This window comes from Drosophila arizonae, chromosome 5 (assembly GCF_054131065.1).
Source record: "Drosophila arizonae isolate 15081-1271.41 chromosome 5, UAZ_ARI_1.0, whole genome shotgun sequence".
Classification (NCBI taxonomy): domain Eukaryota; kingdom Metazoa; phylum Arthropoda; class Insecta; order Diptera; family Drosophilidae; genus Drosophila; species Drosophila arizonae.
In genome coordinates this window covers 2,765,956-2,792,197 of record NC_142925.1, presented here as the reverse complement: position 1 = coordinate 2,792,197, position 26,242 = coordinate 2,765,956, and the positions used below count along the sequence as shown (strand labels likewise).

At 39.1% G+C, this 26,242-nt stretch overlaps 5 protein-coding genes across 25 annotated transcripts in view; 2 read left to right on the top strand and 3 right to left on the bottom strand.

Annotated features, from left to right (window-relative positions):
• Window positions 1-6,612, bottom strand: part of Trpm (transient receptor potential cation channel, subfamily M) — an 86,752-nt gene extending 80,140 nt beyond the window's left edge. For 4 of the 19 annotated variants that reach the window (XM_089471031.1, XM_089471059.1, XM_089471047.1 and 1 more), the window contains exons 1-2: window positions 6,017-6,381; window positions 3,823-4,094 (exon numbers count right to left, since the gene is read on the bottom strand). The gene's annotated coding sequence lies outside the window, so the exon portion shown is untranslated. The other 15 variants (XM_089471035.1, XM_089471042.1, XM_089471044.1 and 12 more) reach the window with 15 other exon arrangements.
• A 459-nt stretch (window positions 6,613-7,071) lies between these two features.
• On the bottom strand, window positions 7,072-8,516 carry LOC108615852 (G patch domain and ankyrin repeat-containing protein 1 homolog). Its single transcript, XM_018010671.2, has one exon. It carries the CDS (start codon window positions 8,374-8,376, stop codon window positions 7,351-7,353), a length of 1,026 nt encoding a protein of 341 aa, XP_017866160.1. The 5' UTR covers window positions 8,377-8,516; the 3' UTR covers window positions 7,072-7,350.
• Window positions 8,517-8,530: 14 nt separating this feature from the next.
• Xpc (DNA repair protein complementing XP-C cells homolog) lies at window positions 8,531-15,988 on the top strand. The gene is made up of 6 exons (XM_018010652.2): window positions 8,531-9,165; window positions 9,238-10,085; window positions 12,111-13,981; window positions 14,044-14,511; window positions 14,581-14,749; window positions 14,812-15,988. Exons 1-6 carry the CDS (start codon window positions 8,963-8,965, stop codon window positions 15,087-15,089), a joined length of 3,837 nt encoding a protein of 1,278 aa, XP_017866141.1. The 5' UTR covers window positions 8,531-8,962; the 3' UTR covers window positions 15,090-15,988.
• Window positions 15,096-21,914, bottom strand: LOC108617283 (uncharacterized). Its single transcript, XM_018013014.2, has 3 exons — window positions 21,695-21,914; window positions 20,249-21,577; window positions 15,096-19,052 (listed from the first exon to the last, which is right to left on the bottom strand). The coding sequence occupies exons 1-3, from the start codon at window positions 21,737-21,739 to the stop codon at window positions 16,983-16,985; spliced, it is 3,444 nt and encodes a 1,147-aa protein (XP_017868503.1). The 5' UTR covers window positions 21,740-21,914; the 3' UTR covers window positions 15,096-16,982.
• On the top strand, window positions 19,317-24,726 carry Arf6 (ADP-ribosylation factor 6). 3 transcript variants are annotated; one of them, XM_089471061.1, is made up of 5 exons: window positions 19,317-19,473; window positions 22,910-23,023; window positions 23,486-23,641; window positions 23,708-23,854; window positions 23,927-24,726. In XM_089471061.1, exons 2-5 carry the CDS (start codon window positions 22,942-22,944, stop codon window positions 24,067-24,069), a joined length of 528 nt encoding a protein of 175 aa, XP_089327187.1. In that variant the 5' UTR covers window positions 19,317-19,473; window positions 22,910-22,941; the 3' UTR covers window positions 24,070-24,726. The 3 variants fall into 3 exon arrangements, with proteins under 3 accessions (XP_089327187.1, XP_017868505.1, XP_089327188.1); XM_018013016.2 differs by lacking the exon at window positions 19,317-19,473 and adding an exon at window positions 21,975-22,255; XM_089471062.1 differs by lacking the exon at window positions 19,317-19,473 and adding an exon at window positions 22,296-22,438.
• Window positions 24,727-26,242: the final 1,516 nt, after the last annotated feature.

Here is a 26,242-nt window from a genome sequence, read left to right as displayed (position 1 = left end):
TTGAAAATGTCATTATTTATAGTCGGAGCTCATAGCCTTCTTTAAATAGATGATATTTCTAGTGGTGACGTCAACTATCTAACTATTCAATACAAACAGCAGAACTTCACCCAAGAACTAATATACTCTTGGTTTGCCTTCGTCAACTCAAGTACAACTCAAGCCAAGGCAGGCCTCTAAAGAAGTTTTGCCTTAACAAAGGGTCTCTAGCATAAGCAACTGCTAATTTATGTAAATATTTTCAAGGACCTTGCTTGTCTGCAAACTTTTCTTGTCGCCTTGCACTAAATCACATACGAAAGTCGTTTATTACAACTTTGTACTTGATTCGCATGGCAGTGACTTGAAAATTGTTGAGCCTAGTTTGGATTTTGGTTTCGTTTAGTCTTAAACCGATTTGCCTTGATTCTTAAATGTTAAGCCGTGAAATTCATATTCAAATTGAAAAGCAAATTTTATTTGCCAGTTTTCCTCTTTTTTTTATGCCCAAAAGACGTGAGCCATAAAATTTGCATGTGACTTAAAGCTGAAAGAAAGCCGTTTGTTGATTTTGCTTGAAAAGCTGATTGAAAATGGTTTTAGTGGATTCTTCTTTTATATATATTTTGCTATTGTATTTTCTATATCTTGACAAAACATTGTTTGTGATTATATTTAAAGCATACAAATATCATATCAACTTCAAACTCTCTAAAGGAATTTTTTTTTATGGCAGACAGCCTCTTATAGCAGGAACTTTTATAGCACATATCTGCTCAAAATACTCTCAAATTATTTTATAGCAAGTTTCTCTCAAGCCCTTTTATAGTAAGCTATCTCCTCTCAAAGTATATAATATTATAGCATATCAAGATTCTGTTAAATATTTTTATTGCACTTGCTTTTATGAACGTACGTTCTCGCAATTTCTATTATAGAGTAATTTTATAGCAAGTCCTCTTAACATATATAAATTTTTAAGATGCTGTTTAGTTGCGTTATATGTAGTATAGTTTCCATGAACACAGCTACATATATTTGGCATGACTTTCCCTTACGGAGTATCTTCTAGTTCAGCAACTGTCTACTACACAAATATCTGTTTGACTTGTTTCCATTACATTAGGCGCGATTTCGTTCTTCTTTGAGTTTTTGAAGGCTACTTCGGCCACTCGCAACAAATATACTTATGAATTTTTAATAATACATTTTCTTTACAATTTCTTTGGAAATTTCGCCCTTGAACAACAACCGATACACACGTGTTCGAATCCCACCCGACCATTATGGCTCTGTGGGAACAAGAATAATAATAATCATAATGATAATAATCAATAATGCATTTTTTATTGCTAAGCTAAAAGTTCTAGAAAACAATTAGCAAACTGATGAATAAGCAATTCGAGGTAAACCAATTATTTTCTTAGTTCGAGTTAAGCTAATCTTGTTTTGCTCAAATGTTTTCTTTAAGTTGTTGCTGCAGTTCTTCAAAAACAAATTAAAGAAAGTTTCTTAAAATTTTCTAGCTCATGACACATTTTTAATGCATTGTTTATGTTGAGTAAACATGAATATTTATTTTGATGGACTGTTTGCAATGACTGTCTCGATGCGACTAGGAATTTCTCTAAGAAATTGTGTACATATCTGAGAGAAACAAAAGAGGGAGGGCGAGATTTAGGGGGTCAGAGGTTTAGAGAGAGATGGAGAGATGAAGCAAGAGAGCGGCAGAGAGGGATAAAGAAATAGTGAGAGAGAGAGAGACAAGTAAAATATGTGGAAGCACAGAAAAGGAAAGGAAGATGGAGAGAGATAGAGGGAAAGAAAATTCGAGATAGAATTTTAATAAAGAAAAGTATAGGCCCTTATTATAATCTCTGTTTTACATATAGAGTCGTATGTCGTTAAGCATTTAAATAAACATGCTCTTGAATACATTTCAAGAGTTTGGACAAGACTTGGACACATTCGAAAAAGATATAAGTATTACTGAGAAATTGCGATAGATAACATTCACTATGCTAATTTGTAAAAGTAAACATACAATTTTTCTAACAGCTTGACAGCCACTGCTTACAGTTTGATGCACATTTATCTCATCATTTCCAGCTCGCTTTCAACTATTTTTTAACTGTCAACAGAAAAAAAAATGACGCAGTTTCATTTTTTATTATTCTCTTTTCTTTTCAACTATTTTACATGCTTTGAGTAAAACTAGTTAAGGCGATTCTCTTTATCTTTTTAATTGCGTAATGCAGTTACTACAGATTACAAATAGTTTTTCAATTAGAACAGCTTTAATATACATTTAAGTATACAGATTATATCCATTATATAAGATTATATATACATATATTAAATATATAGTTTTTTCCATTTACGTAAATTGAATTTACATTTTAATAGTTAAGTTCGCTAATTGTTTTGCTGCTCTGAATGTTGATAGACAAAAAGTTGGCAAGAGCACATTCCATGTAATTTCTATTTGGCTGTTGACAAACTGTAGTTAAGCACTTAATTAGCGTTAATTACAGCTGTTTAACTTTAAGACAATTTAATACGCTTCAAAAGCCGCAGCAAAGTTCGCATCTAATTTTTGTTAATTTTGCATGTGGCTGCTGGCGGGAAAAGCCAAAAGACAACTTTTCCAACTTACACTTTCACGCCCCTACTATCTCTTATGCTCTGTCTTCCTCTCCCTCTCTCTCTCTCTCTCCCTCTTTTTCTGCTGTGCGCCTAATTGTATGCAGTAATTTATGTTGAAAGTTTTTTTTTTTCGCGCGAATTTCTCGTTTCATGCAGTGCAACACTTTCGCGTTATTAGAAAATTCCAGCAGGTGAGAGATTTATGCCACAGCCATTAGAAACGCTGCCAATGAAACGAACGCTCCTCTATTTATATAGTAGATAAAACCTCAACGGAGAGACAGACAGACAGACAAACAGAGAGGTAGACAGATAGACTGCCAGACAGTCATCATGAATTCTTTCTGTTTGCATTAGTATCGAGTAAACAGGGTATATTATTTTGGTAGTAGTGCGTGCGATAGGCAGAAATAAGTATATATGTATATATGTATAAATAAATACACATTTGATCAGAGAATAGAATTGATTTGTGGCCTTGTGCGCCACAACTTTCCACTGTCTGATAGCCTGTGTTTCATTCTATTCGTCTGTCTGTCTTTCAGGTTTCTTGAGCATCTGTCTGTCTTTAAGTTAACTTTCCAGGCATTCTTTTAGAATGTCTTTCCGGCTGTATTTTAGCCTGTCCTCCTGTCTACCTTTCAGTCTGTTTTTTCAATCTCTCTATTTAATCAAAACACTGTCTAATTGTCTAACTTTATACTTTGTTCTCTTCTTTAGTATCAAATGTCTGTAAGATTTTTTCAAATATTGAGTTTCGAAATAGCTGCCGAAGACTAGAAAAATGGTAAAGCATTTTATAAGTGGATCGCCTTACATAATTTAAAAGTCATCTAGGTAAGTATAAAATATTTCTGTTGCCATTATTTCAGTATATCTCAGCTATTTTTAGATATAAACTGCACATTTTGTTTATAAATTCTAACACACACACACAAATATTTTTAAAATATGAACTTTTAAAGAGAGAAGAGAATACATTGAAGCTATCGCTCTCAATTCCTGCTCAAAATGGATGATAAAGTTCTACCCAATAAATTTATAATCGACTGGTAAAACATTTTCTCAAAACACTTTTCAGTTAATAAACACCAAAAGTGTCCAATGATTCACAGCATCTCATAGTCATGCATACCCCACTCAGAGTACTCTGATTTGATTTGATTGTATGCTTTAATAAACTCGCTGTTGACTTACCTATGAAAAACGCCTGGCATTTGTTGTATTTCGATTTGTTTTTGTTTCGTTTTTGATTGAAGCCGGAAAAGGCAGCAATTGTTGTTATTGTTTTGTTTACTATTTTGTTGTTGTTTATAATTTGTTGTAATTGTTTTAATGGCTAATTTCGCGCATTTCAATTAAGCTCTTCGATTGCATAAACAATTTATTATGAATTTTTACAAGATTATTAAAACGGAATTCACTTCAAATAACAAAATTTCCAAATTTCAACACTCAATTTTTCATTTCTAAAATTAAAGAATTTACAATTTTTATGCTGTTATTATTTATTTAGATTGTTTTTTATGGCTCGACTTTTATTGTATTTATTTATTTTACTGCGAGTGTTTGGATTTTTATTTAAGAAACTTTTCTGTGCGTTGGCAGAGCTCTGACCCGGAAGAGTTTTTTCTTCTTATTATATCTTCGAGTGGGAGATAATGAGCACTTGAGTACAGTGATAACTAGGCTAACGAACGGCTGCTTAGCGCGCTGATTTGCGTAAAGTTGCATAAATTCAGCTCTTTCATGTTTCACTGTACTTTAATGTGGCTGACATCCGGCTTGGGACGGATGCTCCACTGCCCACAAGGCAAAACTTTATTTTCTTATATTATACATAAGTTCTATATTAAAGAAGTAAAATAAAGTAGAAGAACTTGAATTCTTGAAGCATAACTTTATAAAGAAAGTATCTGGGGTATATTTATAAGGTTAATGTCAGTTTCGTAAAGTTCAATAGGCAAAGTGCTTAAACTATTTAAGCAAGATTTAAACGGTTAAATGCTTCATGAACTTTTTAAAAAGACATAAAAGAAATTGCAAACTTTAAAGAAACCGTTTTAGTGTTCAAAAAATGTACAAAGAATTTATGAAAATGGAAAATACATTTCTTTGACAATGTATGCAAACAATTACTGAATATTAATGAAAATTATTCAAGGATAATTTTTTTTTTTTTTTTTTTTTCTTGTATAAAAATATGAATATTGTTTTCTGATTTATTTCTTCCTTAAGAACCGAAATTAAGCAATCGTTCACTTTAGCAGGCCTTCACTGTACTTAGTACTAGTACATATATTGCAACATTATTAAATTTTATTTGGGTTTTCATTTGCATGTGTTTTTTTTTTTTTTTTTTTAATATTTGTTTGTTTTAAGATTTTAAAGATTTACGAGTTTGAGTTGACGTGCTTTAGAACATCTCTTTGCTCTATGTTGATCTTAATTCCGTATGTTCTTAACCTTGTATTTATGGCCTCTTTTGCAGAGCTAACGGTTAAACAGACAACCTTCTTTTCTGATATTTTGTTTTTGTTTATGCCTTCAACAAATCGCCCACCAATGTGGATTTTGTTTGTTTATGTGTTGTGCTGTTTTATCATTTCGATGGATTTTGATATTTGCCAAAAATGATTTTGAACTTCATATTTATTTAAGTGCCGTGTTAATTTGCCAAACATTTATGCGTTCTTAATTTTTAAACACTGTCTATGCACATAAATCAAAAAATTGTTTCATAAATTTGAATACGGCAAATAAAAACCACCAACAACAGAGAATACGCTTCAAATGCAAATGACGAGCAACCGCGTTCGCCTGACGTTGTCGGACTGCATTAATTTCTAAATAATCAAACCGTTACGTGAGCGAGCACAAAACCAAAGAAAAATTGAAGAGAACGCCCAAGAGGTGGGCGAAAGAGCGAGATAGAATTGCAATGACAGATCAAACAAATTGAAAGGCACGCGCAAAGTTCATGAAACGCAAGGCGGACAGAAGGAGAGAGCAAAAGAGCGAATGAGCGGGAGTGAGTGAGCGTGCGAACGCTCGTGAACTTTGATGATCAACAGACTCTGACAGATGTGAGCGAGGAGAGCAAAGCGAGTAGAACGCACAGATAAAAAAAAACACAGGCAAACAATTAAAATCTGTAAACCAAACACAAAAATAATACATTTCTATATGTACGCATTGTGAGAGGCTACAAAAATAAACCATAAACCAATATACATGTATTGAGTATTTGCAATAAGAGCATAAGCGGCCCGCATCTATGTATATTATTAGCATATTTCAATTGTTGTCGAGTTCACGTAAATCACATGGCCAAAATGCAGCAGGAATAGTTCCTTGTTTATGACTTTTGTTTTGCATAATATTTGCGTACTTTGCGTAATTTTATAACTTCCACTGTATAATACTTTCAAAATGATTTCAGCACTCGTCTTTACACGAAATAATACAACGTCGGCACTAATTTAATTGTAGAATTGGATTTTGAAATATTATTAATATATACAATACGACGGACGCTGAATGTAAACCGAACACGTTGAAGACACAAATACAAATAAAGCATAACAAATGCGACGCCAACGTTTTTGTCTTTGCGTTTTTGCCTTTTGCTTTTGCACACGCCGGAACAGCTGTTGATCGAAACTGGGGTAGCCACCAGTGTTGCCACACTAAAATGCGAGCACTAAATATATACGTTGCGTTTTGAATTGCGCTCAACTTTTAACAATTGTCATGCAAGCGGTTAAGTGTTGATAATTTACCTAGCGTACGCCTCTTGCTGACCTTCGCACAATTCTCTGTGCACCTTTAATTTCCTTATTATGCTTCTTTTTTAAGCACGCACACGCCGTGATTTACAATTTTTTGTTTAAAGTAGAACAGGAGCAGCCGAGTTGAATGAACAGCAACGACTGAGAAACACGTTTTCACTTGGTCACAGTCCGAACGCGACTGAGACTGAATTCGGAAATGCTGTCTTTTTATATACGCGCCACATGGGCGTCGTTTCCTGAAGGGGTTGAGCAAAAGGATTCACTGCGCAGGCGCAAAGCGAAATTCGTGTCAGCTGAATGATTTTTTTTTTCGCTTTGTAGCTGCAGAATGAGAGTCATGCAACAGCTTTTGCTTTCGCTTTCGTTTTTGCAACTTCAGGCTAAACTTCGCGAATGAGCACCCCTCTTACCTCGTCAACCAACCCCCCTTACCATGGCCCATAAGACATGTAGGTGCCAAGAGGTCAACCGCGTGCCACATTTTGTGGCACGGCATGGGGGTGCGTGGGTGGGAGGCTGGGCTTGAACTGGTTGACTGCCCTGACCTAGCCAAACGCCGAAAATGTTGCGCCGAAAGTCGAAACACGTCTATGTACAGTGAATACCCGTGTATCTAAAACGGCATCATACAGTGAAGGCTCCATAGAAGAAATATTGTTTAATTTACATTTTAATATTCTTTCAAACAACTATTCGTATTAAAATAGAGCTCCACTCAAGTCAGTTTGCACAGTATAACTAGCTGTACTCTTTAGCTAGTTTGTACAACTACAATTAGCTTAAGTTTGATAATACTCTTCAAGCTCTTCTCACGGTGACGTACGTTGCTTGGCCCTTTTAGTCAGCTGCTACTGTACTATTTGACCTCAACTACAATCACATTTCAGTGCATCTCAAATGTTAGTTTAGTCTCCCCCATTAAAAGCAAAAGTCAACTCAATTCCTGCCGCAATCGACGCTCCCGCCTCCAGTCGCGCAGCTTCTCCCGCTTCATCTCGTTGCGTGTGCGTCTCTCTTTGTGCTGTGCTGCGGGATTCCCATGGCGTCGCTTGGTCGCATTTGTGTCAAAAGCCTCGAAATGTGTGACACGTGCCGGTGGCTGTTGAATTCCCAAGCCTGTGCGCTGTTTGCGCAGCACAGTCTTCACTGGGTATAGGCGACCATTCTGCTGGGGTCCCAATCCATGCTCACGATCCCACCCCATCCCAACCATCAATTGTAGACCGCGATTCTTAACGGAGATGTTGAATTTGTGCAGACGATGCGGAGGCAGGGATTTCATGTTGAATCTGTGCACCGTGGAGGTTTGATGGTCGCGCCAAGTGGATTCAGTGTATTCCCTTTGGCACAACTCACAGTAGAAGGGTGATAAAGCTGCCTCTGTTGACTCCATTTCATGCGGAGCTTGCACTTCCGATTTGTCCAAGTTTTCCAGCAATTCCACAATATTCCGATTACCCTTCTTTCTGGCCAGCTCCAGAGCCGTCTGTCCACTCTTATCTCTCACGTCTACAGCTGCGCCTTGCTCCAGCAGCCATACAACTGCCTCCTCCGCCCCTTCACACGCAGCCATCATCAAAGCTGTCCAGCCAAAGGCATCGCACGCATTCAGTTCTCGCTCCTCGCTAATGCTCATTAGCGATAGCTGCTCCACATCGTTGGCCATTGCCAATCGAAAGAAGCGATTTCTATCATAAGGATGTCTGGCCGGTTTCTTAGGTAACGTAGCATTGCATTTAGATGTCTTGATAACTTCTATTTTGGCTGTTGCGGGAGTCTCTAAAATTTCCTTGTAGAACTGCTGCACTTCAGCTCCAGTCACGCCATCGATTCTGTGCCTCTCCGCCTTCCCTTTCGCCTGCTCCACAGCTCCAGCGTGCACAAAGCGCTTCAATGGCACATTTAGGGTGCTCAAAGCAACCCAGTTGGGATGCAAATCCTGCCCAGAAGAATTCATTTAACAAAAAATGTAAACAATATACATAACAGTGTTGCCAAGTGCTATATAACGAAATAAACTAATTTTTGCTAAAGAAGTGTGTAAGCACTTTACTTGAAATTCAAATATAATTGAATAAATATTGACAAAAAACAAATAGCAATAATTTGGCTTATCATTTGGAAAAACAATTTTTTTCTAAATACAACAGAAAATATTAATATATATTTATAACAAGAAAAACTGTTTATATTTGTCGATATACAGTAATCGACCACCACTATTTATCGCATCGCCTATCGCTATTTCTTAGCTAAACGCCTGGCCAAGCGCGGAGATGTGAATTTCACAAACTCATTTAAATAGCCAACAAATAAAACGGCCTACATATAGCCATTAGAAGATATTCGTAATTAATAAGTTAAATCTAAGAAATGGCAATTGATTAAAGTTTGTTAAAGAAAGAGCTAACGAAGAACGAGCATTCCAAAAGTGCGCAGTAAAAATCAATAACTGTTTGTGGCACACACACATACACGCACACCCACATGTAAAACGCTTAGCCTGCGAGCAACAAGCACCCACACACAAAGAGACATACAAAATGTCCGACGAAGAAGAAGAGTCCTTGTCGGAGGGCTTTTCAGCGAGCGAAGAGGATGAGTGGAAACCGAGCAAAGATGCGCGCGGCGGCGAATCCTCCGATGACGATGACAGCGAATTTGAGGAGTCGCCCGGTGGAGCAGCAGCAGCGGGCGCTGCGGCCAGCGCCAGCGGACGCTCCTCATCGTGTGCCAATAAGAAGAGGCAAGTCAACCAATCAATCAATCAAACACCAAGTTGAAAATATTAATTCATCATTTTATATTCCTTTCACAGAGAGCAGAAGCCGCCTAGTGGCATCAAAGGCGCCTCGGTGAAGAAGCGAAAGTCAAGCGGCCAATCGTTGCGCTCGAAGCTCTATAAACAATATCGTCCGCTTCCGAAAACCTTTCCCACTTCCCCCACACAGCAGAATTCGCCAACAGCTTCGGCTTCAGGTTCTGCCAGCCGTTTGACGGCCTCAAAAAACGCCAAAACGCCCAATGAAAGCAACAACACAATAGACTCCAGCAGCGAATCGAGCGTGGATGATTACCTAGTCAATCCAGCTGACCTCGATTTAGGTTCCAGTTTCTTCATGGCCAACCGAGAGAAATCCCCCTCAGTCCCGCCTCCGCAATTCGATTGCAACGCGGGCATAGCGCAACTCTCTGACTCCGGCTCGGGATCAGAGGATAACAACGATAGCAGTTTGGAGGATAAGGCTTTTGATTTTCGTGATCTACTCGAGAATGCGAACAGCTTGGAGCGCACACGCGAAGCGCTCCTCAGTAAACGGAATGCCACAGCCACACCGCCGGCTACCAAATCGGCTGCAATGGATGTCAATGCTTTGCTTGCATTGGGCGAGAACCAAAACTACGCCAAACAGACGGATAATAACCAACCAGCGGAGATGCACGAATCGAGGCGTCGTTCGCTAGGAGCAGGAATAGGAAGAGCTGCAGCAACTGGAGCAGGAGCAGAGGCAACTGGAGCTGCCACGCAGCCACCGCCCCTGGATGCACCATCGCGTCTCAGCAAAACCAAATCAACACGCATCAAGAGGCATACCAAGACCAGGCCAGCTTCCACAGTTCTAGCCGCCGGCGACACCGATGACTCCGACTTCGAGGAAGTTGCAGGTAGGAAACGAAAGTAGACGAAACAGTTGAAACACAAATCCAGGTGTATGTAGTTGAAGCAGGTGATCAAGTTGGTTGTGCTGTCGCATCTTTGTTGTTTGTTGATTCTGATAGTTAGGCAAAAATTCTAGAAATTCTCCAAAGACAAAGAACATAAACACGATATATATAATAATAAGCTTCCAAAAATTGCTACGTTTGAGACTGCGTAGGTTTTGTGTTTTAAAACGAAGATACAGATGACATTATACGAGCAAATGAAAGTCTATAAATCTATATATATATGGATATATATCTGCTATACAAAATTAACTACTCTATATACATAAATATATATACATATATAACTGTTAAACCAGGCTCAGGCAGTTTGCATTAGCTTAATTTTTTCTAGAGTTTTGGACTGTATAAAAAAGTTTTCACATAATTCTAGAAGTATAAAAAAAAAAGTTTAAATTGAAAACAACTTTGAAATGCCTGAACAAGTTTTTAAATAGTGAAATAAATTACGTAATTTAAAGGTTTTGCAAGTAAAGATTAAAAACATGCAAAAACAAAAGTCCTAATTTACAAAAACGAAAATAATCTGACCTCAAGAATTTTTCTATTAAAATAAAAATAGTATTTAAAAAGTTTCTTAACAATTTATCTAAAAAATAGTAGTATCTTATATATAAAATTCGAATTTCAAATTTGACTTTCAACTAGAATTTATTAAACAAATTTCATATATATTTATTAATTCATTTAATATATTTTTTTAGAAATTCTAATTTAAATAAAAATAAAAGTAAATATTTTTACTTAAATTAATTTTTAAATTATTCCACTTAAATGGAAAGTAAATTTAAAAGACTTTTCTCATCATTGCGATTTTAAATAATTTCCAAAATGTTTTCGATTTAGAACCACTAAAACATTTATTATTTTTTATAGATCAAACTTAATTTGAAAACTTTTCTAAATAGAGAAACTTTAAAGCTATGCTAACTGTTTGGGTCCTATATCTTTATAGTCTCTTAGACTGAATATGGCATAACAATGGCACTTTAGAGCGCTTTAGTTAACACACGCTTTATGCAATACTTACAACACTAACTCCACACAATACTACAAGCCTATTAACCAACACTGAACTAACAAAGTCTCTCTTAACATAAAACATAAAACACAAAAAACAAAACATACGCGCAACAAATTCTGAATGTCGTTTATGAAGCACAAAATAATTCACAAAGTAAACAAATCATAAATTATGAATGTTTCAGTGTTGTGAAATGTTAAAAAGAATACAAAATTTTTAAACAATTCTGCGTGTTTGCACATTTTTAAATAAAAACATAAAATATAGAATTCGAATCAAAATAGTTTTTAGTATAATGTAAATTTAAATAATTTTTTAAAGTACAGTAGAAACTGCCTCAGACGAAAGGAGAGTATTAAATTAAACAAGACAACTAAATTAAATTTCTTAATTTTTTTCTTTTTCTATTCTATTACTTTTTACTATAGGCAGGCTCTACTACAAATGCATTTATTTCGTTGTGTCTTTTGAATATTTTTTTGATATATTTTTATTTGCGTAAAGCCGAAAAGAACAAGACTTAAGATTAACGATAAATACACTTACTTTATGGCAGCAATTCCAAAGTGTTTCATCAAGAAAAAAAAAAAAAAAAAAAAAAAATACAAAGATTTAAAGAAAAAAAGAAACAAAAAAAAATTAGAACTGATGTTAAAACGAATTTACTTTAGAAAAATTGTATTCATTTCACAAAATAGAAAATAAAAAATAAAAAAAATGTAAAAAAAATATGAGCATAATTTTAGCGCAATTTTAGTGAATGTTAAAGAAAAATGTATTAAAAAAATTTAAAATGCACTTCAAATGAAATAAATATATAAATGCAAAAGTGAAATAAACTCTAGATGAAAAAAAAACATGAAACTCTCAACTGCTTTCATTGATCTGCCTGTACATAAACTTTAGACACAGACTGTAAACGAAAAACCGACTTTTTCCAGATGCTCAACTGAGCAGCGATGAGGATCCGGATGCCACGCCCAATATTTCAGGAGACCTGGAGATTGTTGTGGGCGCCCAACCCACGCGGCTGACCAGAGAGCAGAAGACACAGCATGAATTGGAGCTGGCACTGAAGCGTCGCATGAACCGCGACATCAAGGATCGCCAGCTGCTGATGCACAAAGTGAGTTTACTGTGCCTGCTGGCGCGCAGCATCAAGTACAATCGCCTGCTGGCAGACACGACGTTGATGCAGGCGGCGCTCAAGCTGCTGCCCAGCCGCAATGCGTATCCCACCGAAAAGGGCGTGGAGCTGAAGTATTTGCAGTCGTTTGTCACCTGGTTCAAGACCTCGATTAAGCTGCTCAGCCAGGACTTGTATCCGACGCACGAAAAGGCTGGCTCGAAGCGTGCCATAATCGAGCAGCTGCTGGCGCAGATAAAGCGCAAGGAAGCCCGCTGCAAACAGGATATGATCTTCATATTCATTGTACTTGCACGCGGCATGGGCATGAACTGTCGCCTGATTGTCAATCTGCAGCCGATGGCGTTGCGACCGCAGGCCAGCGACTTGATACCCATCAAATTGAAGCAGGAGGAGAAGAACAAGAGTCAGACGGTTAAAGCTGAGGAGGAGGAGGAGGAGGAGGAGGAAGATGAGGATTTGGAGGAACAAAAGCCAAGCGCGTCCAAGCCTCGCACAGCTGTTAAGCGATCGGCCAGCAAGAGCAGTCCGAAAGCTGAGACAAAAACCAGCTCCAGCTCGAATATACCAGCCAAAGCTGCCAAGAATCAGACTGAAGAGCTAAAGAGCAGCAGCAGCAGTAGCTCCAAGAAAGCCAACGAACAGCCCAAGGGCAGCTCAACCAGGTCAAACAACCAGAAATCCAAAGGCAAACTCTCCGACAATAACTCGGAAGCTGAGGCCAAAGCCAGCAGCTCCAACGCACAAAAACCAAAAGCTAGCAGCTCACGCTCTGCCACAACTGCTGCAGTCAAGACAGAAGCCGCAGGTGAAGCCGGAGCAGCACTCAAATCCAGCCGCTCAGTCGCAAAGCCAATCGAAGGAGCCCGAGAAGTGAAGCCGCAGCTCTCGCGCCTGAAACGCGCACCCAAGCTGCCCGAGACGGGCGCAGTGAAGCGTGTCAAGGAGGCGCAGCTGCAAGTCGAACCCTCGCCAGTGGCGAGACGCACACGCAAAGCATCCGCCGACAAGGAGCGAGTCGCAGAAGTTTCCTATCCAGCAGCTAAAGTGGGTTCCCCTGTGATACCCAAAGTAGTGCTGGCCAATGGCAAGGCAAAGAAGGCCAAGCCCAATGATGCAGAGAATGCCAAGCCGGGCGAGAATCAGCTAGTGGAGTCTGAGACGCGCTCGCGCAGCAAATCGCCCAAGGCATACATCTCCACACAGTTCCTAAAGGGCCATGATGCAGCTGCTCCCTCAGCTGCAGTCAAGGCAGCCAGGACCAAGTCAACCAAAGAAATGGAGCCCAAGCGGGAGCTGCGCACGCGTCAGCAAAAGACCAAAGCGCTGGCCATACCCCAACTAGATGGCGGCGACGATAGCGTCCCACTGCCTAAGAAGCGTATAAAGCTGGAGAAGCTGCAGAAATCGCATAGCCAAGGCAGTGATTCAACCTCTGGAGGCTCAACGCCCAGTCCGGCCATAAAGAAGGCGCCGGTGCTACCCAAGGCAGTGCAGCATCTACGCAAGGATCGTCGCGTGCTCTCCACAGACGATGAGAGCGTCAAGGAGAAGAAGAAAACGACGGCATCCGATATGTGGGTGGAGGTGTGGTCCGATGTGGAGGAACAATGGATATGCATAGATCTGTTCAAGTGCAAGCTGCACTGCGTGGATACCATAAGGGTGAGTTGGAGTAGATATGCAAATGGATTCCAATTGCTAACCCATCAACCTTCACCTTGCAGCGAAATGCTTCCTCTAGCCTGGCCTACGTCTTCGCCTTCCAGGACGATATGAGTGTAAAGGATGTCACAGCACGCTACTGCCCCAACTGGATGACCACAGTGCGCAAGTCCCGTGTGGAGAAAGCCTGGCTGGACGAAACACTGGCTCCTTACTTGGGCAGGCGCACCAAGCGTGACATACGCGAGGATGAGGAACTGCGTCGCATCCACTCGGACAAGCCACTGCCCAAGTCCATATCCGATTTCAAGGATCACCCCTTGTACGCACTCGAGCGTCATCTACTAAAATTCCAGGGCATCTATCCGCCAGATGCGCCCACTCTGGGCTTTATACGTGGCGAGCCGGTTTACTCCCGCGACTGTGTTCATCTGCTGCACTCGCGCGACATTTGGCTGAAGAGTGCGCGAGTCGTCAAGCTGGGCGAACAGCCCTACAAAATTGTGAAGGCGCGACCCAAGTGGGATAAGGTGAGCCAAGAAATTAGCTCTGCCTGTCTGTGTATAACTGTTAACTCCATATATCGATTCCTCCTGCAGCTCACACGCAGCGTCATCAAGGATCAACCGCTGGAAATCTTTGGCTATTGGCAAACGCAAGAGTATGAACCGCCCACGGCCGAGAATGGAATAGTGCCACGGAATGCCTACGGCAATGTGGAGCTCTTCAAGGCGTGCATGTTGCCCAAGAAGACAGTGCATCTCAGATGTGAGTGACACCTAATATGAATAACTAATCTTCAGCTTGAACTAATTTGATGCCCTTCACAGTGCCCGGTTTGATGCGTGTCTGCAAGAAGTTGAACGTAGACTGCGCGAATGCGGTTATTGGCTTCGATTTCCATCAGGGCGCCTGTCATCCCATGTACGATGGCTTTGTGGTTTGCGAGGAGTTTGCTGAGGTGGTCATCGCCGCCTGGGAGGAGGACCAGCAGGAGCAGGCGCGCAAGGAGCAAGAGAAATACGAGACGCGCGTCTACGGCAATTGGAAGAAACTCATCAAGGGCCTCTTAATACGCGAGCGCCTCAAAGCGAAATATAATTTTTAAATTCCCTTCTTTTTTTTTGTCTCTCTGTTTAATGCTGCAAGTGAATTGCGTATTATTTTATAAATATTTTTGTATTTTGATATTTGCTAAATTGCAAGAAGATACTGATGTCTTTGTAAAGAAATAAATTAAATTAAATATTTGTATTGAGCCTTGAAAGAATTTGTTAATAAATCATACGATATATATGTACTTAAGCTGCATTAAGAAAGAAAGAACTGAGCCTATATTCATTTCTAATACTTCTGTCAGTTATTAAGCTGATTGTAGTTCACGCAAACAGTCGATTAAAAATCTTGAGTCCTAGCTCATAAATCGTTTACAGATATGCTCACCTCATATCTAGGGCATTGTAATTTTGTCAAGCAATATATAGTCTATGCTCAGAGCATATAAGAAGTATGAGGAATCTAATCTTCAGTTCCATATCTATCTAAAATGAATATATCATGCATATATCATGTATATCTACCTATAATTCCAACCTCAACCTTTTTAAAATTAAACTGATTTTTATGAATCGCCCATTTTGTTAAGAATTTCTCATGCTACACTCGAAATATATATTGTAGTTAAAAATAAATAATTAGTAATTAAAAATTAATTGAAAAAAAATCGTTTTATATTCAATTTTTTTAATAATGACTCGAAATTTCATTTCAATCTAATTTTGGTTTAACAAATTAGTATCAAAAGTAACAAAAAAGTTTTCAAAAACATAAAAACAAAACAAAAATTCATGACATGTAAAGCTCTCTAGCTAAAAAATTGACAATGACTTCTTGTCGTATTTCAAAATATTTCAGCACTTAAATTATATAAAAATGTTTGGTTTTCATTTTTAATTTAATTAATATTTTAAAAATTTCACCAGAAATAAAATTTGGTTTTGATTCACATATTTTTCTTGTTTTGGAATGCTTTTATTTAGCAATTGTTAAAAATTTTGTTACGCAATAAATTTTACACAAAAAACATTTGGAACACAAACAAAAATATTAAACGAAATTCATTATTTATACACAAAAATTTGGTTTTCGCTTGGAATAATTTAAGTGAGAGAATTATAAGAGTTAAGTTTTTAATTTTCTTAAGTAATTTTTTTTTTTTAGTTAAAGGTATTAAGTACGTAGTTTGAGATTAAAAATTGTAAGCGTAAATCGTTTAAAGTTTTGTGTGGAATGCGAAATGGAAAAACTAATTCATTTTTGGCCTGTTCGATTTGGCAGTCAATAAATTAAATAAATAATTAACTAAAGTTGATAATCAAAAGTGGAAATAAATAATAAGAAAACTTTGGTTTCTTTTTATCAAATCAGACTGGAGCGATTGTTGAGCTAATCAGCAGCTGCTGAATTTGGATCGTAGCTGTAACTTTAACAGTTATTAGACAATATATATATATATATTTGAGGGACAAGTCTTTGGATTTGTCCTTTGTGATCCTTTGGATATATCTATAAAGAGTGTCATGCAAACTCTCCATCTCCATCACTCTTTTATGATCCGTTAGACTATATATTTTTTGTGAGATCGCAATTTCTAGCGAGTTCATATACTTTCTTTTAAATAAACAACAGCTCAGTCAAACATTGGCTTTAAGATCTTATCAATTTTAGAGAAGTCTTCCTCTATGATTCTTAACTTTTAACTTGACTAGCCAACATCATCGACAAGTCTGTACGGTTGTTATATCTTTGCTTTGTAATCCTTAGCCTATATCTTCCAAACAATTCTTCTCCGTTGATCTCTAAGCTATATATATATATACGTCATACAAATCTTCTTCTTTGATCTCTAAGCTATATATATACACATATATAGAGAGAGAAGCTCAGCCAACTACGGTTAAGCTTTGCCCTGATCCACTCGCAATCTCCATACTAGCTTTGGCTATATATTTGTGGCATCTGTTGTGCTACCTGCTCCCACTGCCGGTCCACCTCCAGCTCCAGCTCCAGTCCCTGTTCCAGCTCTCTCTCCCGCTCCTGCTGCCGCTCTCTCTCCCGCTCCCGCTGTTCCTGCTGTCGACTTTTTTCGCTGCGCCTGCAAGTACTCAAAGTACATGCGCCTCGCCTGATTCAAGACTCGCGTCACATCGTGCTTCCGCACCATCTTATCAAAGTGCATCGCTATCTCGTTGTAGTCCATGCCCGACTTAATAATGGTGTTGCGATGCTGCAGCAGCAGTGTTAGGCAGAGGAACATGAGGAACGCATTGCCGCCCCCGAATTCGCCTGGTGGGGGCAGAGCAGCCGCTGTGCTATTCAGCCCATTCAGCGGACTGCGCTGGGGTGAGCGTGTGTAGGCGCTCTCGTCATCCGCATTTGTTGCTATTTCCACCAGTGTCGGCGCCTCGACACGGTTCGGCTCCGTTGAGATGGGCATGATCACCTCGGGCAGACTATTGCTATTGCGCATGCCGCCCTCCATCAGCTGGCTCTCGTCTATGAAGGGATTCAGCGTATCGGTCTGAGCGGGCTGCACACTGTTGCTCTTGGCGGCGGCGAGCCGCTGACGTCTTCTCATATGCAGCTCACTGACATCGGGGCACGTGATGATCTCGTTCTCCTTGAGATCATCCACCATGTCCAGCGTGTCCTTGTCCAACTTCTCATATTCTATATCATCGGCCAGGGCTGTATTTACTTGCTTTTCCGTGAAGGGCAAGCCAAACACCTGACGATCCAGATTCTCCGCCTCCAAACGCAGTTCGCGCGTTATGGCATTCGTCATGGGATAATACTCCTGATCGCCATCCTGATCGGGCGTGCTCTCTTCTAAGGGCTGCTGCTGCTGCAGCGATTGCTGCTGTTGCTCCTGCTTAACCGGCGACACAGCATTCAAATCCAATTGCAAACTATAACTGCTCAGCTCCTGCGCCTGCTGTATGGCCGTGGCCGCTGTCGAGGCACTCCAGCTGGTCTCTGGTATGGAGGAGGAGTCCGATTCATCCAAAGAGCTGCCCAGTGCACCGCCTTTGGTGAGCTGCACCACTGGCTTGCCCAGCTCCTTTTCCTTCTGTGGCTTCTCGCTGATCTGCAGCTGATTGGCCAAGCGATCCGAAATGCGATTTTTGTTGATCGCGGCAAAATTGAGGAATTCATTAAAATTCTTGACCAGCTTTGGCGGTGCATCGTCGTTGTCGAACGAGATGCCCATGCGGCTGCTGGCCGCGATTTTCTCCTTGAGATCCTTGAAATGTCCGCCGCTGGTGCTGCTGACGCGTTTGACGCTCTCGCTCACCGTGCTGGCATTCGTGGCCAATTGCTTGGCTATCATATTGCTTACGTTCATAATATTCTTCTGCTGCAGCTTGGCCAGGCCCTGGACCGATGCCTGCTGCTGCTGCTGCGACTGCTGCTGCTGCTGTGGCGCCTTCTCCTCGCCGAAATTGGAAGATGATGTTGATGAGAGGAAAACCCTAGCGGGCGGTGAAGCTATATTATTGTTGTTATTCAAATTATTATTTGGCTGCTGTGCATCGTCCTTGAACGGATTCGTCTCATGGAATTGTGGCGGCGAGCCCACCAGCTGCTCCTTGCGGTCGAAGACATCGTCATCGGTGTCCTCGCTGGCGCTCAGCTCCTGCACTGACCTGGCATTCTGCTCGGCCACGCCGCCCTCTATCAGCGCCAACATCTTCGACTCATCCAGACTCTGATGCGCCTTTGCCGAAATCCTGCGCTGCCTACGCGCTGCATGCCTCGACATATTGTCGTCCAGACTCTGATTCAAACGCTTCGAATTGTCCAAGGCATTGTTGCTAGCAGCTCCCAGCGAGGAGCTCAACGAACTGAGCGACGCCGATGAGCTCTGTCTGCGCAATGCACAAACTTTCGTATAGGGATTCTCTCTGGGCTTCGTTAGCAGATACGATGGGCTTGTGGGCGTGGCGCTGTATGATGTGGAAAATGTGCTGGCACTATTGGGCGCAGAGGTTTCCGTTATGGGCACAAATTCCTGGTGTTATAGAAGTATTATAGTATTAGATTTATTGAAGTAGGATTGGAACTACTTAAAAGTTGACGAGAATCGGATATGAATAAGCTATATAGAGAGATTACATTAGCATTGCAGATGTAAAATGAACTGATGAGAATGCACTTACTATATACAGTTGTTTCTGATCTGAACACTTAATAGGAATGGGTCTACTCTAGTCTTTTCATATATTACTAAGACCTAAATCCTATTATATCATATCTTCTTATATATACACTAAACATTTTAGGGTTGCCATGACATAACACTCACACACAAAATTTATTTAAATTTTATAAATCTAGTCAAGAAATTAGTTATTTCGAAGGTTTCCCACAGTGCGTTAATTACTTTCAGCCCAACATTCCTCGAGAGGATGCAAATCGAAACTTTTAGCCAGGTATGAGACAATATGTATGAATACATTATATATATCTTATGATTCATGTACATATAATTTGCAAATGCTATACTGTAACTAACTTATCGTGAGTCTACCTTTTTATTCCTAATTGACTATAAATAACTAGCAGACTTTAACAGGCACTTTTCATTATAAGTATTTTTAAAGCCTTGGAACTTCATTCTTAGTCATTGTAGAGCTTGGCAAATTCGTTTGTAGTTGTTAAGATAGGAAACATAGGTATATTTTATAGAGATCTCTGCTAATCCCTAGAGGGAATTCATAAATTTATATATTTACATATCTCTGACTTTTCAATATAGAAATTTGGATATTGCAATTGTATACAGTAATTATTTACACTTCTGTTCCACAAATCAATATTAATATCACAACGAAGCTAATTTTAAATATCGTGTATACGGTTACAACTTGAGGCTCGGATTTATGAGCAAGTGTAAGCAGTTCTCATAATTTACATTTGGCTCTAACTAGAAGCAGACCTTGAAAAGATCTGTTCTGAAAAACAAACAGCTATAGTATGTACATATATAGTTCTCTTTTAACGACAAATTATTTTGGAACTATAGAATCAAATCTAATCAATTGCAAAGGCTTGGTTAAAAATAGCTTATCTTAAGTGTATTGGACAATTTGGGCCTATCATCCTGTCTCCTCTTCACAGTTATATCTCAATCCTATCTAATCTCCGACAAGGCATTATATTTTGTCTTATCTCAATAAACTGATCTCGTATGATTCCCGAACGCACCTTTTCGTATAGAGATAGCTCCTTGGGGCTATTATTGTCATAGCAGAGCGAGCTCCACTGTACCTCCAGCATGCGCAGAGCATCCTCGAATGGGAACTCACGCTTCAGCTCGAGCAGCAGCCAGCGATAGCAGAAGAGCAGATCATCGGCTTGCTGTGATTTCAGATACTCCCAGAATTCCGGATCATAGAAGCTCAGCGCCTCCGTCAGGTGGGCAAACTTCTGAGTCATGGCAATGCCATCGAGCATAAAGTTGCCGCGCACTCGCTCCATTATCGCACAGAAGCAGATGTAGGCCTGCGCCTCGTCGTTCATGGTGACCAGCAGGGGCGAGGCAATGTCGGACATGCCCTGGCAATAGCTGACGACTGGATGATTCAGCGCGTACGTGGTCAATATGTTGAACAATGAGGCAATATTCTGATTGTCGTCGCTGCCCGCATAGAACGGATGCAGTCGATCCGTGCGCAGCACATCTTTCTTCACCATGCTCGTCACATAGGCCAGTTCGCCCGCCACAGATCCGCGCTGCACGGCCGCCTTCCAATTGTCGCGCAATCTGTAGTATTGCTCCGACTTGCGCCGCATAAACTCCATGCGCTGATGCCCATCCAGTGGCAATCCGTGCATGCCGCTCGGATAGACATTCAGCAAATGCTTCCAGACCACGCGACGTAAACTCGGCTCAATGCCACCCAGGAAAATCACTTTTCTCAGTTCGTCGCGGCGCTGAATCTGCCCGAGTGCATCCAAAAACAAACGGAATTCGCTATCACACATAGGCGGACGCGGGGGCAAGTTCGCCATATGCTCATCCGATAGGTTAAAGGCCTTCTGCACTATAGAGAATGTCTTCTCCATTTGATTCATGATCAGTCCTGGCAATTTCGTTTGCATATGCTGCACATATTTCTGCGATACACCCAGCGATTGGAGCGGCGACACGCTGGCCGAGAAGCTAGCGGTGCCACTGACTCGGCTGCTGCTGCTCGTGTTTGTTGCCGTTGTTGTAGTTATTGTTGTTGTTTCCGTTTCACACTCTCGCACAACGGTAAATGGCTTAACGTCAATCTGCAGCATGAGACAAGGCTCCGACGACGTCTGTATGGATATATTGTGTATGCGTAGGAAGGCAGCGTCCAGATCCCAGTCGGAGAGTACGGCCAAATAGATTTCATTGCCAGCTGGATCGAAGGCCTTGTATTTGATGGAAAAGTCCGATTTGATATCGAAGGCCTTGGCTAGGAGTGAGTAGAGCACCTCCAATGTTGTTATTTGTGGATCCACCGAAAATTTGCGCCATTCTGGCGGACGCGTTGCCTCGCACTTCTACGCGTGGGTGTGAGCGAGAGGGGGGCGACAGAGTGGGAGAGAGTGTGCGAGAATGGGTGAAAATTGTTGTCTTTGTTTTCTGTCTGCCACAGCAGGAGAAAAAAAATAGCATACCTTGACTTTGACGCGCACCGCCTCTCTGGTGTAGATGCCAGCCATGTTTTATTGTGTCTGCAGTTCTTGTAATTAGCTTAATTCCATTATTTTGTTATAATATTTCTATATTATTATTGTGATTATAGATGATTAGCATTTGAGCAAGCGAATAAATGCTCTTTGTTGTTACGCCATCTATTGGCAGCAGTGCTGCTAAGCAATTGAACGGTGCTCACTTAGCAACACTGACGGCGCTGCCATTCGACAATGCGACAGTGTGTACACATAATATATATTTTATAATGGTGGCAACGCTGATAAAAAAAAATAAAATAAAAAAAAAAAACAAGAAAACATTCAGCGCATACAAATATGAGAACATTAGTGCAAAATTTGTTGTTGTTATAGTTTATAATACAATTTAGTAGTATTTTTTGTTTTTGTTTTCCATGCAAATGCATTGTATGCACAATTTGAGCGCGACGTGTTGTAACGCTACATGGTAAAAGCCCTGGCCAAGGCGCGCGTCGAACGTTGAGCAGCGTAATCTCCACCAACAAACGTCGTCTAGAATTTTGGGTGTGTATGCGTGCGTATAAGTGTGTGTACGGGCGTGTATGTGACGTGACACACGCTGAATGTTACTTGGTTGCCAAGGATCAGCAGGAGCAGGAAAGGCATGCAGCTCCGCCAGGCCGGCTATGACAGCTGCTTCAGCACGGAGAGAGTTCCGAGCTCATTTCAATTGAGGGCTCCCATTGAGTTAATATTTGTTTAATTTATGATCGCTCTGTATGCGTGTGTGCCCAATTGTACTTGAGTTGTGTGCCACTGCTGTATGCGTTCGTGTGTGTGCGTCTAGTGTTTGCCTGTGTGTGTGCGTGTGTGTGGCAGCGATAAATTCTCTCTGAATTTAAACGTTGTAAGTTGAATTATTATGCAAAATAATGCTCTTAACTTCCGTTGACGCATTATGCTAAAAGCGTAAGTGTGTGACTGTGTGTACATATACATGCATATATATATAAAAATATATGTAGCGTGTACATGTGTGTGTGTGGCGGCATGCTTATATCACATACAATAATAAAATTGATAGCAGTTATATTACAATGAAATTTATCATGACATTTTTTCGCTGGCAACTTTTGTATAGCTCTCTGACCGCTTGACCCGAGTTGCAATATATCTCTCTGTCCATATGTGCATATAGTAATCTGATTTGTCTTGCAGTTTGGCCAACGTTTAATGGATGACACATCATCATGGGAAAGTTATTATCAAAAATTTTCGGCAACAAAGAAATGCGAATTCTTATGCTCGGCTTGGACGCTGCTGGCAAAACAAGTGAGTTACCAGGAGGGTGGGAGGAAGAGGGGAATGTCTATTGAGGCTCTAATGTGATTAGTTAAATAGCAAATTACTTTAAGTATGTTGGTCAATTTAATTCAATTAGGTTTGCTTATCTTATTTGTGAAGATAGTGATTTTTTTTTCTTTAATGGGGCTTGTTATATAAAATTATATTAAATGTATTTAATTTGAGATTTGAAAAGAGAATATACAAAATATATAATTTTAATAAAATTTAAATAAATATATGTACATGTATTATTTTATTTTATATTTTTGATTTTTGATCGTATTATAATTATATTCATACTTTTAAAAACTGTCAATGGAAGTAAACTTGACTTTAATCCAATACGTATTGTATTTATTTCCCCGTAGTAAATAAGAATTAAAGTGTTATGATTGTAATTTGATCAACTTCATTCAATGATATATGATATATTTAATACTTTTGCAGCGATTCTCTATAAACTGAAACTAGGTCAATCAGTAACAACGATACCAACGGTTGGTTTTAATGTGGAGACCGTTACGTATAAGAATGTTAAATTCAATGTCTGGGATGTTGGCGGGCAGGATAAAATTCGACCGCTATGGCGGCATTACTATACAGGTAAGACAGACCATAATAAACATAAAGTAAATACAATAAATCTAAAAATCTATCTGTCATATACAGGCACACAAGGTCTGATATTCGTTGTGGATTGCGCTGATCGGGATAGAATAGATGAGGCGCGCACTGAACTGCATAGGATAATTAATGATAGAGAGATGCGCGATGCCATTATACTGATATTTGCTAATAAACAGGATCTAGCTGATGGTAATGTCTATACATTCACTATAGTAACTATTAAATTATTTTTAATTTATGTATATACGTCTTCTTTTGCAGCAATGAAACCCCATGAAATCCAGGAAAAACTAGGCTTAACTAGAATAAGAGATCGCAATTGGTATGTCCAGCCATCATGTGCCACAAGCGGTGACGGGCTCTACGAGGGTCTAACGTGGTTAACATCTAATCATAAATTATGAGAATCATAATATACACAGATTCCCCTCCCTAGCCACCCACACAAAAACGTATTTTCTTTGTATGGCATATATACATATATGTATTATTCGAAACGAAAAACAAAATTATTATATTTTTTATTTATATAAAAAACAAAAATAGAAATCATAAAAAAAAAAATTATGCAAAAGAAATCATTAAGCACCCAGCATAAAAATTGAACAGAACAGAAATTATATATACATATGTATATCTATAGAAGTCGCTATATATATAACTGATATATATAAACAAGACGATGTATAATTTAATCAAACAATATTCTCACTAGTAAAAGTTAACGAAAATAAAAGAAAACCCAAACAACAACAAAACAAGAAAAAGTAAGCACAGCAAACGTAAATATTAAACAAAGGCAGACTTAGCTTTAAGTAAGTTTTTCTTGTAAATTATATTAAATGAGAGCAATTAAGTTGAACGCTTGTTTATTGCAACTGTTATTTGACTTGAGAACCGAACACAAGAGTCGTAAAAATAAAATAATTAAAAATTGTAAATACAAAAATATATATTCAAATTAAAACAGCAAAACAATAAAAAAGAAAAACAAAAACAAAAGTAAAGTGACAAAAACTAAACCGAAAAACGATGGAAAATGAAAGCTTGAAACACACAAACCGAATTGTTTTAGTTTAATTAGAGCCTGCTACAAAGAAATATAAGTTATAGTAACTGTGCCTTCCCCAACAACAACAACAACAATCTTCATTTTGCTTTTATTTTCAGATCCTAGTGTGGGTGAACCGAGTGAGAGAGATGCCTAGGCTAGAAATTATATATGATATATACATGTGTAGTTATAAGAGCTATGAATAACATTTTTAGGGGTTAATTTTTCAGCTTATATAAATATAGTTTCTTTAGGATGTATTTTATAAGGAGAACCTTTTTCTAGAATTTTGTAGTATACGATTTTCTAATTTCATAGCTCTTTTAAACTAAATCATTTTATATTTATTTATATTATAGCTCTGAAAGGTCTATACTATAGGTTATCATAAAGTTCTCTGAAATTTTAAGAGAAAATGGTTCTAGTATTTTGAAAAAGTTTGTATTGTCCCTCCATTGATATAATTTCAGCATTTACCACGACCTAATGACAACTTACTCTAAGTAAATAAAATAAATAAAAATGATATAAGTAAATTATGAAAAGGGTATATTAGTTTTATGCAATGTAGGTTGTTGAAATTAGATACTCAATATATGGACTATATACTCGATAGTGTTTCCATTTTATAAAATGTTTACTTTTATCTTGGTATGTTCACCAGGGGTGTGATAAATTGGGAATTTGTTTTCCGCCTAAAAATTTCATCTTCACTATCATATTTTATATTATAAGATTTTTTCCTTTTACAGTTTCTTACAGGATCTATAATCTAACGGCTCCAGGCTTCCTATAAACATTTTCTGCTGTGATTATTTCAGGGAATATAACATTTATAGAAGTTTTAGTTCTCAATACATCCGAAATGGAACACTGCTACAGCAAAGATTTGAAAGTGTATAAGGTAATCTATCCCACTATATTTCTCCCTGACTCTTCGCCCTCTCTCAGTTCCTGCCGTCAATAAAACATATATAAATTAAATATACAAGAATTTGTAAACTACTTTCCTCTAAAACTGCCCGATTCATAGTATCTAATATACAATTACTAAATACTATTCATCTATATTCCCATTCGCCTCTCCTTCCATCTCCTGTCAAACCAACCCGTCAATCACTTTATCTGATTGCCAAACAGCTTGACTTCAACTTCCAGCTCGCAACTTCCTTGTCCTGCTGCCATTGACGAGCTGAAAAGTAAATATGTCAGAATCATGACCCCGGGCAGGAAGCGCTGGGCGTGGTCAGTTGCTAACTAAAGACGAGCAAGCAATTAATTGCCAAACGAAGCGACTTAAATTGTTCTTTGTTTATGCTAAACTGGTTTTTCTGGTTGAATTTACCTGGTATAACTCTACCTCTGTGTACCTGGCACGTGTCATTGACTTTGCAATGTTTGCATTTGTATTTGTATATAATAAAAAGAGATGCGCTGCTTTGCCAAAATAATTCAAGCATTAAATGTGCAGCGAAACATTTGGAAGATCTCAAAAACAGATACAAACGATGTGATGAGAGATG

Bases quoted from the DNA above. Each gene is read 5' to 3' on its own strand.
- LOC108615852 (XM_018010671.2), bottom strand. From the start codon at position 8,376: ATGAATTCTTCTGGGCAGGATTTGCATCCCAACTGGGTTGCTTTGAGC.
- Xpc (XM_018010652.2), top strand. From the start codon at position 8,963: ATGTCCGACGAAGAAGAAGAGTCCTTGTCGGAGGGCTTTTCAGCGAGC. The intron at 9,166-9,237 runs GCAAGTCAACCA...TTCCTTTCACAG, and splicing joins TCGTGTGCCAATAAGAAGAG to AGAGCAGAAGCCGCCTAGTG. The intron at 14,750-14,811 runs GTGAGTGACACC...TGCCCTTCACAG, and splicing joins GAAGACAGTGCATCTCAGAT to TGCCCGGTTTGATGCGTGTC.
- LOC108617283 (XM_018013014.2), bottom strand. From the start codon at position 21,739: ATGGCTGGCATCTACACCAGAGAGGCGGTGCGCGTCAAAGTCAAG. The intron at 21,578-21,694 runs GTATGCTATTTT...ACCCACGCGTAG, and splicing joins CGGTGCGCGTCAAAGTCAAG to AAGTGCGAGGCAACGCGTCC. The intron at 19,053-20,248 runs GTGCGTTCGGGA...CTATAACACCAG, and splicing joins AGCTATCTCTATACGAAAAG to GAATTTGTGCCCATAACGGA.
- Arf6 (XM_089471061.1), top strand. From the start codon at position 22,942: ATGGGAAAGTTATTATCAAAAATTTTCGGCAACAAAGAAATGCGAATT. The intron at 23,642-23,707 runs GTAAGACAGACC...TGTCATATACAG, and splicing joins ATGGCGGCATTACTATACAG to GCACACAAGGTCTGATATTC. The intron at 23,855-23,926 runs GTAATGTCTATA...CTTCTTTTGCAG, and splicing joins TAAACAGGATCTAGCTGATG to CAATGAAACCCCATGAAATC.